The sequence below is a fragment of the Epinephelus fuscoguttatus genome, linkage group LG17 (genome assembly GCF_011397635.1).
Source record: "Epinephelus fuscoguttatus linkage group LG17, E.fuscoguttatus.final_Chr_v1".
Taxonomy (NCBI): Eukaryota; Metazoa; Chordata; class Actinopteri; order Perciformes; family Serranidae; genus Epinephelus; species Epinephelus fuscoguttatus.
The window spans coordinates 14603450-14616568 of record NC_064768.1 but is presented as its reverse complement, the minus strand read 5'-3'; the positions used below and the strand labels follow the sequence as shown (position 1 = coordinate 14616568).

The 13119-nt window shown below is 40.5% G+C and overlaps 1 protein-coding gene across 2 annotated transcripts in view; it reads left to right on the top strand.

Moving 5' to 3' along the window:
* Positions 1-13119, top strand: part of nfatc1 (nuclear factor of activated T cells 1) — a 55550-nt gene that overhangs the window by 17429 nt on the left and 25002 nt on the right. For both annotated transcript variants that reach the window (XM_049602221.1, XM_049602223.1), the window contains exon 6: positions 976-1116. In XM_049602221.1, coding sequence (XP_049458178.1) covers positions 976-1116 — 141 coding nt within the window. The remainder of the gene's footprint in view (positions 1-975; positions 1117-13119) is intronic.

Below are 13119 nucleotides of genomic sequence, written 5' to 3'. Positions count from 1 at the left end.
TTGGTAAAAATAGCAATAATTCAGTGCAGCCCTGTAACTACTGGTGCATGTGATTATGAGCTACATTTTAAATCAACAGTATTTGTCTGTGTAAAGTTAATGTAGGGCTTGCTCAATAAACTCTATCGACTGTGCAGTGCACTGGAGTTGACCTTTCACTGGACTGGGATAAACTCAGGCACATCAACCACTTCATGTGGTTCTGGCAGTCAGAGCTGCCATAGAGATTAAGTCTTATGAGGTAAATGAAAGACAGTAGTTAAACCATGATCTCAGCCCCTTGAAATAGACCATTGTTAGTTTCTGAACGACTGCCACCGAGCAATTGTTTTTGACCAAAATTCACTTTGTGTGTGAGTGAAGCAGAACGACAGACAGAAACAGAGAGATGTGGGAAAGACTGATGGATTCCAAAAACGGAGAATTTGAGTTTTATCAAAATCAGAAAAGCAGAAGCATCGAATTACTAAGAGATGATCCTCATATGAGAAAACTATTCAGGTTTTATTGAACCTCTATTTATGTATCCCGGTCAATCACGATGAAATTACAGCTATCTTTCACAAGAGAGACCTGGCCAAGACATCAGCATTATAGACGGAAAAGGTTTGCAAATATTTCATGGCAAGTAATAAAAAGAAGAACTGAAAGGGAGTGAGGAATAAGAGGCCAAAAGGTAAGAGAGAGGAGTAAAACAGACGAAGAGACGAAAAGAAACACTTAAACCAAATATTTGAGACAAAACATCCACCATAATTTCGGAAAACACAAATAAACACAACATGGAGTCTCTCTTTACTTACTGGCAAAGAGTCAGCTTAATTCTAACGTAAAGAGGTGGAGGTTTACAGCTGACTGCTCCGTGAGAGCTGTCTAGGTTAGTGATTCAGCCTCAGTCTGGATGCTCAGGTCTGCATGGGGAGTGGGTGTGTATTAGCAGAACGATGAGGCCGGTTTCTCTTCTCCCTCCCACAGCCCAGAGATCAGCCCAGGAGCTGCCGCTGGTGGATAAGAGGAGCTTGGAGACGTGTCCTGCCCCCGGGGGGGAGAGGATGCTCATCGACGGACACAACTTCCAGCACGACTCCAAGGTGGTGTTTGTGGAAAAGGCTCAAGGTAAAATAGGAGGAGTTCTGGACTCCCAGTACAGCTGTGTGTGTGTATGTATGTGTGTGTGTCTCCCTCTCCGTTGTTGGAGAAACCCCAGGACTGCCTCCCTCCTCTCCTCCGCTCTCCCCCCGCCGTCAAAATATCCTCCATCCTGCCAGAGTGCCACATGTGGTGCACATTAATGCGCTGTATTTTTAACCCAGCAGATTTACATTTGCAGAAGTTTCCATTGCCTGTTCAGCAGAGGAATGGATCACAAATGCAGCATGTGTTGTGTGTATGGGTGCGTGTGTATGCGTGCGTGCGTGTGTGTGTGTGTGTGTGTGTGTGTGTGTGTGTGTGGGTGGCTGTGCACGTGGTGTGGATGCATACGCTTTTGTGTGTGCCATGCCTCAGTATTTGTTTCTCTTTTTCTTACTTTAAGCCGTTTTGGTTTGGAGGGGAGAGGGGACTGCTCCCAGATGTTGATACGAGGAGGTTTACAAACAGCAATTTCCTTGATTAGCTTCAGCGAGGCAACGTGAGGTATGGTTTGGGCCGAGGCTGAGCAGTGTAAACACGTGTGATCCTATCGGCCTGGTGACTCATTCAGAAAAAGAGGGAAGCCTTTTCATTGTTCCACCTGTGGAAGGAAGAATTCAAGGCTGCCCCTCCGCCCCCCCCTCCAGCACTGTACAATGGAATAGTGAGGTTGTTTATCAAAACAAGAAGTGATTGAATGAGCGGAGGCCTTGTTCCTAATTTCTTTGATTAACCCTGAGCTCTTCCTGAGAGGAGGACAGATCAGTCTTTAAGTCGTGTAACGCTTGTCAGAGCTGCTCTAAAGACAACAATAATGTCTCGTGGTTGGATTAAACTAAAGTTAAAGATGTAATATATAACTTGTATTTATTAGAATGTCTAAAAACAACTGGACCAATATTATATATTTGTTGAGTTGTGTATTTACATTATCCCAAACGTTTCCAGTAATGTTCAAACCCAGAGAAGTCTGTAATTTTAATCAAGGATACAATCTGTGTCATTTGGCCGCCGTCACCTGTCAGTGGCATCATGTCTCCTTATTGCATGCAGGATTGTGGGTGTCTGGAACAAATTACTTTTAATCCCTTTTTAAGCTACATATTTACAATACATTTATTGGATCTTGTTCGTTTTTAACCATATAGTTTCACCCAATAAAGAATTTTAAGTTATTTGACATCTGGATCTTAAGTTATCAGAGAAACAAGCTGAACAAATGCCAAACAGCACTGAAGAAACGCTGATTTTTAACGTAAAACTGCTTTATTTAGACTTTTTACCGGTTTAAATCACTGGGTCTGTTTGTTTTGGAGAGGAGGAGACCTCTGTGGGTAATTCAGCTCCCGGTAAAAACGGCCTGAATGTCTAGATCTTAAATTATCAGAGAAAAAAGTTGAGCACATATTAGCAGGAGCTGAGTTAGCAGCCCCCTTGCAACAAGCCAGAGAGTATAAAAAACAAAACCCACTGATGTTTAATATGAAACTGATTTATTCAGCATTTTTAGCGGTTTAAATGACCAGGTCTTTTTGCTTTGGAGAGGAGGAGACCTCCTGAACATCTGGATCTTCAGTTATCAGAGAAAAACGGTGCACTCACATTAGCAGGAACTGGGCTAGCAGCCCCTCTGTGACAAGCCAAACAGCATTAAATTGAAACTGCTTTATTCTGTGTTTTTACTGGTTTAAATAATCAGTTCTGTTTCTTTTGAAGAGGAGGAGACCTCTGTGGATAATTTGGCTCCCTGTAAAAACCTCCTGACCAATAAACACTGAAAGAATCCTAACCAGGAGAAACAGATCAGTGATGGTATTGCTCTGTTTTTTGTTATTATTTTGATTTAGAGAACTCTGGGAGCAATAAAACAAATACATATTGTCCCTGTAAAAGACAAAGAACCGTACTTCGAGCACCCGTAAGCCAGCAAACAAAGATGGAGGTCTGGTTAAAAAATAAAAATACCTCTGTGTTTGTTAATATTCGAGGCAAGCTCATTAGCTTAACCAGCTAGTCCTATGCTTATCAGATATTGAACTTTGATGCTATGCTAGGCTAACAAATCTTTGGAATTAGGAGTCATTTTCTGGCTTGAATGGATTGTTATTTTTCTTGATAATTTAAAGATGGGTATTTTTAATTTTTAAGTTCAAAATCTAATAAACATTAGCCTAGTTATTTAAGCTGATCAGCTAGCCTCCAGGTGTTAACAAACACAGGAGTATTTTTATTTTTGAACTAGACCTCCATCTTTGGTAGCTGACTAACATTAACCAAGACGGTTTTGGTGAGTTCTGTTTTGTTTCTATTGAGTGTAAAGTGTGTTTTATAATGAATTAACAAGGCAATTAGACTAATGTTAGTTTTAGTACAGTGAAATAGAGAAACTTGCCACTGTAACAACCTCCAGCTCTGGTTTGATCAAAATAAGCATGTGATTCGATTCGATTTGATTTGATTCAGTTCGATTCAATTCAGTTCAATTCAATCCAATCCAGTCAATTCAGTTCAGTTTAGTTCAGTTTAATTCAATTCAAAAAGCCTACTATTACAAATCACAATTCGCCTGAGAGGGCTTTACAGCATACAACATCCCTCTGTCCTTGGACCCCCACAGTGGATAAATTAAAAAACTCTCCTCCCAAAAAAATAGTAGGGATCCCTCTTCCAGGATGGACAGACGTACAGTGTCATGTGTACAGAGTACAGAGAGTTAGATATGAAAATATGCAAGATGTACACGCTATTTCTGTGATTTCAGCCTAGCTAGCAGCCTTATGCTTATCAGAGATTCAACTCTGATATTACCTTAGACTAACCAATCTTTGGAATAAACATCAGTTTTGTGGCTTTTCTGTTTGGATTGCTGTTTTTCACAATATTTTAAAGCTGGCAGTTTGGTAGCCTCAAGTTCGAATTCTGCAGTTCACACTCTGATAAGCATTCAGCTGGTTAGTTAGTCTAATTAGCTGGCCTCTAATTATTAACAAACACAGGAGTGTTTTTATTTTTCAACCAGGCCTCCATCATTGGCAGTTGACTCATGTTAACCAGGATGGTTTTGGTGAGTCATGGCAATTAAGCCAGTCTTAGTTCGGTGAAAGAGAGAAACTTTTCCACTGTTCCGACAATCAACAACTCAGGTTTGGTTGGTAACCAACTTGGTACGTTTCACTGACTCAGATGTGAAAATATGCTGGCCAAAGATGTTATTTCTATGACTTTGACCTTCTAATAATCATAATTTAATCCTATAATAATGATAATTCAAGCTGTATCCACTGAGGAAGATCATGAGATGTTTAAAAAAAAACAACTAATAAGTGGAAGTCAAGATTCCTTTTTGTTAGTCTGCTTTTTCCGAAATCAAGAATACACTTTTTTATCCTCTCATACCAGTTTTTCACAACAGTCCAAGCCCGTCCCTGCTCGGCTCAGTCACAGTAACTGTAGTTCTTTAGCTCCAACCAATGAGTTTACTTCTGCCTCCATGAAACTACAACTTCAGTCGCTGGGAGGATTAGCTTTACAGCAGCAAAGAGAGACATGACCAGTTGTACAGTCTTGTGTTGGTCAGCAGCAGCAGCTCTGAATCTGACTGTCTCTGGGGCCATGTGCAGCCTCTGGACTGCTGTCGATGGGTGTGCTCCCTTGTTTTTGATGAGGGTTTCCCCGCGTCTGGCACCAGCATCAGATTCCTGGGCAATCCTACCATGGAAACACCCTTAAGCCAGGCTTCCACAACACTGCCCCCCCTTCTGCTTCCCTCCATCCTTCCACCTCTCTATCCAAGCTGCCTCTGTGCCACCAGTTCATTAACTCTGCAAGCTGTGGGCTCCCTACGGATCATACTGGGTCTTCTCTACAGCTGGTCTCTGTTTAAACAAATAGATAAATAGATACAGTTGACAAGTAGAGACATCATTAATCTCTGGGGTGAAAGGGCGTCACTCGTTTAATAACATACAAATATGACAAGATGCAAAAACACTAATTTGCATGTTTAAAAAAAGATTCAACTCATCTCAGCTTTCACGTGTAGAGCTGGAAATTTAATATGCCTTTATTGTTATTTTACTTGCGCCAAAGCAAAGCTCTGAGAAACAGTTTTAACGATCAAACTCATAAATCCAGAGCGGTGAATGTTGTTGCCACAAAGAGCTTAAGTATTTAATTTCACCGATGTACAATTTTCCTGCAAATTTTCCAATAAAGCGCTCATGCAAAATAACATTCACAAAGCTGCGGTAACAGAACATGTGGGCATTGACATATTGGGTGTTTGCATGTGTCGCGTACTCACAAATGTGTGTGTGTGTGTGTCAGAGTTTCCCCTGTCATAATAGGCAAGATGGGACACCCTGCCTTAAGAAGCTGCCAACAAACTGAAAATTTCATTTGTTTTGGTTTCTGCCTTACTGTTCGATGGTCTAAATGATGTTTCCACATCTGTGTGTGTGTGTGTGTGTTTGAGAGGAGGAAGACAGTGACAGCGAGGTCTCATGTGTATTTGTGTGCCTGCACAGTTTCATATTGATGTTTTTGAGTGTGTTGTTGTTGCTACCCATGACTCACGCCGAAGGAAATCCCTGTTTCCCCCCACAGAGACGCACTCTGTCACCTGTTGCTCAGTCAGAGCACAACATCTGAAAACAGTAACTGCATGTCAGCTCTGCTCCGTCACGCCCCCCTGCCCCTCCTGTCTCCTGCCTCAATGCCGCCTCAGTAGAAATAACCAAGATAGCATCAGTTCAGTTGTCACTCCTGGTTACAGCCAATCAGTCGTAAGAGATTACTGTACAGCCTCAGTGCTGCAGACATCAGCCTGTAATCTAAACCTGACTCAATCTCACCTTGCTTTCATTTGCCCCGGCTCTGCCCAGAAGATGCTGTCTCCGATAAGTTGCACTCACTCTATTCAGGAAATTAGGCCCTTCTGTCCTTTATTCACCTCTGATTTTTTGTGGTGTGGTATTCTGGGTTTTGCTGGAAGTGTTCTCAGATTAAATTTATTGTCTCAAAATAAAAAAACTAAAGGTGCAAAGATTGGAGAAGACGCTGTGAAGGAGAAACATTCAAATACAAGTTATTATATGAGATTTTATAATTCAAAAGCAGAAGTGTGACAACTGCATCTATCTCCAAAATGTCAACTCCCATTAAGCTAAGAAAAACAGCCCTGTTTTGAGCTTTATGAAGGTGCTTTTATCAGCTTATCAAATGTGTTTTAATGATTTGTACTGCTGAAGAAGTAAGAATTTGCTGCTTATATGACAATCTCATAGCAAAGCATAGAAAAATATATTAGGCTTATATGTAATGTGGGCTTAGAGGACATGATAGGATTACATTAAAGTAAATAAAGGATTAAATATAGAATTATACTAAAGTAATAAAACTTATTTAAACAAAACATGTTCATTAACTTAAGTTAAAAAGAGTAGACGAGAGTGAAACATATGTAACAGTAACAAAACTAACTTAAAGGTCCACTTTCAGCTGCATGGCATGGTCTTCATTCAACTACTGGAGATAAACTAGAGCCTATCCATTATGCATTACTTCTCAAAATGACACATCAGAGTGGATTAACCCACTTATGCCAAAACCACTCAGCAGCAATCAAATTATATTAAGTATTCTTTGTATTACATTTGTACACTGATGTTTAAAATATATAAGATAAGGATAAAAAGTAACGCCTGCACATTTTGCCACAAAGGTTTAATAAAGACCATGCTTAAGTCTTATTGGATCCATGTCAGGTCAGAATGCTTAGTAAGTGGAAACCACATCTACATTTGTACATAATGCACACCAAAAGGCCGACAAGCCCTATAATGGCAGGTGTGGTTAACCATCCAAACTGCACAGGGTGATAAAACAACTGGCAATAAACATAGAGGAAAAACAGTAATATAGGAGCCATACTTCAAAATATCAGACATAGAATTAGATTTAAATATTTAAAAAAAAAAAAAGAATAAATAATAATAATAATAATAAATGAACAAATAACAAAAAATATCTATCTATCTATCTATCTATCTATCTATCTATCTATCTATCTATCTATATATATATATATATATATATGTATATGTGTGTTTAAAAGATTAATAAGTTTCTTAACTCTCTTCCTCTGTCTCTTCCATACTGGTCTTTGTCATGACAGACACAGTCACCTAGCTGTGAGTTTGATAATGATGAGTAATTATAGTCTCTTCAGTTGCAAGGCGGGAGGTTTTCATTGGTTGAAACCTATGAACAGATGGTGTCTACCAAGTCAAACAGGATGTGTCTGACTTGTTAGTGTAGCCTACCTTGTTAGCAAGCTAACTTTCTAACCCTGCAGTAGCTCACAAGGATTTTGGTCAGTGTTACTGAGGATTTTGTTCAATTGTGCTAACTTTGGAAAACTTGCTCTGTGTACTGATGATGTCAGAGGGCTGTGATTGGTTGATGTTGATCCAGGAACATGTCCTACTTGGTTAAATCATGTTGTGTCACAGTAGACACAGGACATGAAAGGGTTAAATAAATTGCATTTGCACTGTATTTTGATAAAGATATGTTCAACATGTAGGAGAATTTGAATCCAGTTGAAACTGTGATTGTGCTTCTGTTTCAGAGCCGTGTAGTTGTCTGGAAATAATGCACCCCCTCCAGCCAATCACAATCCAGTTCTGGCCAGTACTACTTTTGAATGTGGCCATTGTATTAAGTGTATCATTGTATTCCCTTCATATGGTGTATGAATACTACTAGTTTTGTGTTCTACTCTTATTGATTATTTGTTCTTAGTTTCTTTTTTTTACTCTCCTCCAGTCTTTTCTTTTAATAACGTGTGGTTTTCTGCTCAGTGCTTCCCACCATGATTGATAATAGCTTAATTTGAGTGAGAGATCCTGGAGGAAATCCTTGCAGAGGAGAAACCCCCTTGTGAAAAGAGCTCTTTCACATCTGGCCTGTTGCACTGGACAGCTGCCTGCTCTGCTGTGCTCAGTATCACTGTGAATAACTATTTCCCTGCTCCATCAAACCTCCTAAGCTGCAGGGTAGCTGTGTTTTTATTGACTCATCTACCTCACCTGTTCATCTTTTTTGCGAGCAAATGAGTCGCAGCTTCAAACAGGTAGAGACCTGGATGAGCTTCCTGCGTCTGCCTGGAACACCCAGACAATTTTGTCTAATTGTCGTTGGCCAGAGCAGCCGCAGAGGTAACAGGAACCTGAAAATTGAACTGTGAGAGGATTATCGTGCTGCAGAGCTGCCAGATGGTGTCTGGAATTACCTGTAGAAAATTACAGATAACCATCCTCCTTTTAGCCCCATGAGAGCTGTGAGTAAGATGACAATAATGTAACAGCAAAAGAAGTGAGGCTGTTTTGAACATGTGGTAGCTGCGTTAGCTCTGCTAGCTTTGAGCAGTGGTTTTGTTCGGAGGGAAGGGCGGTCAACCGGCTTCGGTTTCATTGCATTCATAGAACAATGACTTCCACTTGAAGCCGCTCAGTGGTTTGGCTGCCTCTGACACTTCTGAGAACAATGGCTGTTTTCATAAACAAATCAATTACAGCCACATAAACAGTGGGGATTGTGTTTTCATAAATTACAGTGCATGATTCATAAAAATTGCAGGCCTGTTTGAGGAACTCCAGAGATTGATTTCTTGATGAAAGCGTTGCTTTGCGTCCAGATGACGCTGCTCAGTGACAGGCGCCACTGTAGCTGCCGTTGCTGCAGAGTGGTAGTCAGTATCTCGTCCTCGCAACCGCCGCCATTTATCAGCTCGTAGCTCAGCTCAGTCGCCACCCCTTCCTTACCGCAGCAGCTTGCATGCAACTTGCAAAGTCCACGTGTTTTCAGGGCGGGAGGAAGGAAGAAGTTTCAGTCATCAGTCAGAGGACAAGGGAACTCTTTCAGCATGGGTAGAGCATGTGTTTATATTTACTGTATGTTATGAGCGCTTGGGCACACGCCACCCCGCTGTTTCACTCTGGGCACCAAACTTTTACTCCACCCAGCCCCAATTAAGGAGCACAAGGAGCTGTTTGATTCCCTTTATAAACCTAACATGACAAATAACTGTATTGTATATTGTTTGATCCCCCTCGGCTGCCATGACTCTGTACAGCACACCGCCGCTGTGCCATTGACTGCTCTGTGTTATGTCTGTTCTGAGAAACTAATGATTTGTATAGACCATTGCTAACGAAATGTGAATTGTAAGACTTCTGCGAGGCTGGGATGCTGCCAAGGCAAGTGGAGCTTGGGCGTTGTGAGAGTTGGAGAGGGGTACTGGGTTTATATGGTCGGGGTGGTTTTAGGGGAGAGGTTTTAGGCTGAGTTGTTTAACTTAGATAATATTGGATGTTTTCCAGCACAGTGGGCCAGGGAGTTAGAAACCATATTGAGCTCGCTGAAATTTGGTAGGAGGGGAGCTGGAGAGTAAATGCTGCTGAAGTTTTTCATTGGATCAGTGCAGGCGCTGCGCAGATGTTGCCCTATAACTCTGGAACATTCTGTGGTTATCAATTATCCGGTACACTCTCTTCAAACAAAGGCATCCCACGCATTTAAAGCTCTTTTTTTTTTTTTTGAGAAGTTTCCTGGCAGTAGGTAGCCGGGCACAGAAAAAAAGTGCTAAATTAGATTTTTCTATCTCTGTATTGATGTGAAAAATGATGTGAGTGTGAGTCAGAGAGAGAAAAGCAGACAGGGAGAAGCAGAGAGAGAGACGTAGAGGGAGATCTGAAAAACATGTTTACCTCCTGTGGATCTACATCGGCTGCAAAGGCTTCCCTTCTGGAGAGGTTCCCAAAGCGGAGAGAAGCAGCCAGAGAGAAAAGAGACGGACGAGCAGATTGAAGTCAAACAAACATTTTTTAGAGACAGAACTGCTTTCTTGGAGTAAGAAATAATTGGTTTAAAGTCAGTGATGTCAAAATTTCCTGCTCTGAACTCAGATGACTAGATGTTTGAGTCAGAATAGGATATGTTATTAACCCTTGTGTTACCCCTGGACATTTTTGTCCATTTCCAAAATTCAAAACTCACAGACAAATGAAATATCACAGGGGGTGATTTTTTTGCATGGGGGTGTCATTCTGGATGAAATTTCAAAATCTCAACTTTCAGCACGAAAATCCATTATTTGACCCTGTAATGCATTTTTATTCTATCCATGACCCTTCAAGTGGACACAAATGTCCATTTTCTAGAACCATCCATGATAAATGGATGGTATAGCAACTATAACAAATTGCTAATGACAGGTGGACATTTTTGTCCACTTGAAGGGTCATGGATGGGATAAAAATGCATTACAGGGTCAAACAATGGATTTTCATCCTGAAAGTTGGGATTTTCAAATTTAACTCAAAATTACCCCCCCCCCCCCCCCCCCTTTCCAAAAATCACCGCCTGTGACCTTTTGTTGGACACTACAAAAGTTATTAGAAAATGGACATTTTTGTCCACTTGAATGGTCATGGATGTAACTTTTTTGAAGGGTAACACTTAAAATGTTGCACATCGAATATTTCTTTTTAAAATGAAATTAAGATATCCACTGGACACTGAATGTCCTTTCACCCTTTCTGACAAAGATCCTGTACAACTTCCTGTATGACAAGCTGTTTCCCTTTTCATTTCTGTTTACACAAAGGCTTCCTTGCAACATGGTTTGCAAATGTTATATTTGAGTCATATTACCACACACAGGTGTTTTTTTTGTTTTTTTTTTTGCAGCCCAGATGTCTGCACCATGCCATGTACCAGACCTGATTGTTCCTATGGTGCCCAGGAAATTCAGTACTGTTGTTTTAGCTAGCTTTATATTTGTTATTTATAGCAAATATTTTTGAATTATTTTCTTAGTGTTAGGTTTAACCCTCTGAGACCCACTCTAGATCCATTTGTGTCTTTTAAGGGGATCTTTAGGGGGAGATAGTAGGTCAACAGTTAAGGCCACACAGAAGTGGTATACATCATCTGAAAGCTTAACAACTTAACAATTTATCTGACACAAAGTCATAATAAACATAATGTTTTGGTTTGGGCTTAGAACATTAAAATGGAAGTATATGATGACCATTCCCATGCTCAGTTGTGTTCCATAAGTCGTTGCAGCAGTTTTGGGGTCGATACTAATTGTTACACAGATTTGGTACTAAATTTAAGCATTGTAAACTATTCAAGAATTGATAAAAATGCTCAAAACTTCCTCTAAAATACCACATTAAGACATCAAGACCTTGGGGAACACAGTAGAAAAGTGCATGACATGATTCTGTATCAAAAACCTTTGACATTTGGACATTTTATGCAAACATTGCATTTTTTGATGATTGGGTGCTGAACACTTATGCTCTAGAAACTTCTGAGAAACCCCTTATCATATACCTTATACCTGTGAAAGCCATACATTCTCTGAATGCCAGAGGTCAAGTTGTAAAGTTTCATGATGCTATGATTATCCTAGAGGTCACAATAGGTCATTCTATACAGTTAGGTGAAGTTTGAGAAAATGGTCTAGCTACAATGAAATGGCTACTGTGGGAGCTAACGTCATCACACATTAATTGAATTGGGCTCATTGAATCCACAAGAGTCACAACTTTCCAGTCATACCAAATTTATGCAATTTCAAGAGTGTTTAGGGACCTTAGTATATAGAAATATTCAAATACAGAAGGTGAAATTAACACATCTGTACTGCATGCAAAAAACTGCATGGTTTACCCCAAAACTGCATGGGATTAGCATAAAGGAGTTCAAGGGACCCCTGTGCCAGGTTTTACCTCACCTCACCAAAAAATCTATTTAGCCAACCTTTGAGAGGCAGTGATCAGTCAGATTACTCCAACTACAAACAGAAACAAGAAATTCAGAGATCTGGCACCATACCTGGTTGATTTGTTTGTTTTTCCTTTGGGGTAGAAGGTTAATTCTCTTTAAGGTGGTACACAAGATATTATACTTTCCTGGAGAGGAGCAACCAAAACTCCACTCCACAGCTGACAGCGGTGTGGGAAAATAAAGGAAAGGGAAGCAGGTTTCCAGTGTCTCCTCAGACATAATGGAAGCTGTCAGGGCCAAGCTGCACCTCCTCCATCTCTGCCACCTCACAACTCTTCTCCACACAAACGAGCGCTGCCCAATCCATCTGCACCGTGCTGTCTGCTCAATTCAAAAGCTCCACATATCAAACTGCTGACAGCCTGTTGAGCAACACTGCATATATCTTAGTTAATTTTCTCTTTAACAAAACTTGGCCACAGCTGACCCTTCTTCTTTAAACTGCAGTTAAAGTCATTTTCACAGTCCTTTTTAGGGCCTTGTTAATGAGTCAGGAGGCTAAAGAAATTACAATGGTTTCCTTCTGTGACTAATAAATTGGTAAAAATATACTTTTACTGACACCTCACTGGGCAGAATGACAAATCAAACTTCTTTTTTACCAGGCCTGTGTTTTCCGACAGCTCACATGATGCCTCTTTTTTTAATTGCCTGATGGGAAACCTCTTTATTGTGGCCACTTTAAGGAGAAAATAACGCATTACCAAAAAAAGAGCAAATACCATTTAGCAGTCATTATATGGGGATAGCAGAAAGATTCCTATGAGAACACGAGAAATAAGGAGTTTGAAAGTTGAGGCGAGTTGTCAGTTTCCAGTCGTTGTGCATTAACGAGCCCACCAGCTGCTGGAGCATGTTGGGATTCCACACAGCGATGAAGTCAAGGTTTCTCCGATCCACCAAAGATGTCGCTCATCTCTTTGGTATGACTGGGGTTTTTTTTAGGATTGCATCAGAATTTTTCTCTGTCTGTGTCTCTCAGGTTTGTTAGACCGAGGATATGAGCTCATGAGCGGCGGGTCAGACAGCATGACGTGTGGCTGTTTTATATATCACTGATGTAACAGATTATAATAACAACGCTCATACCATTTCTTCATTTCTGTTGGGAGCCAAGTAGGTGGA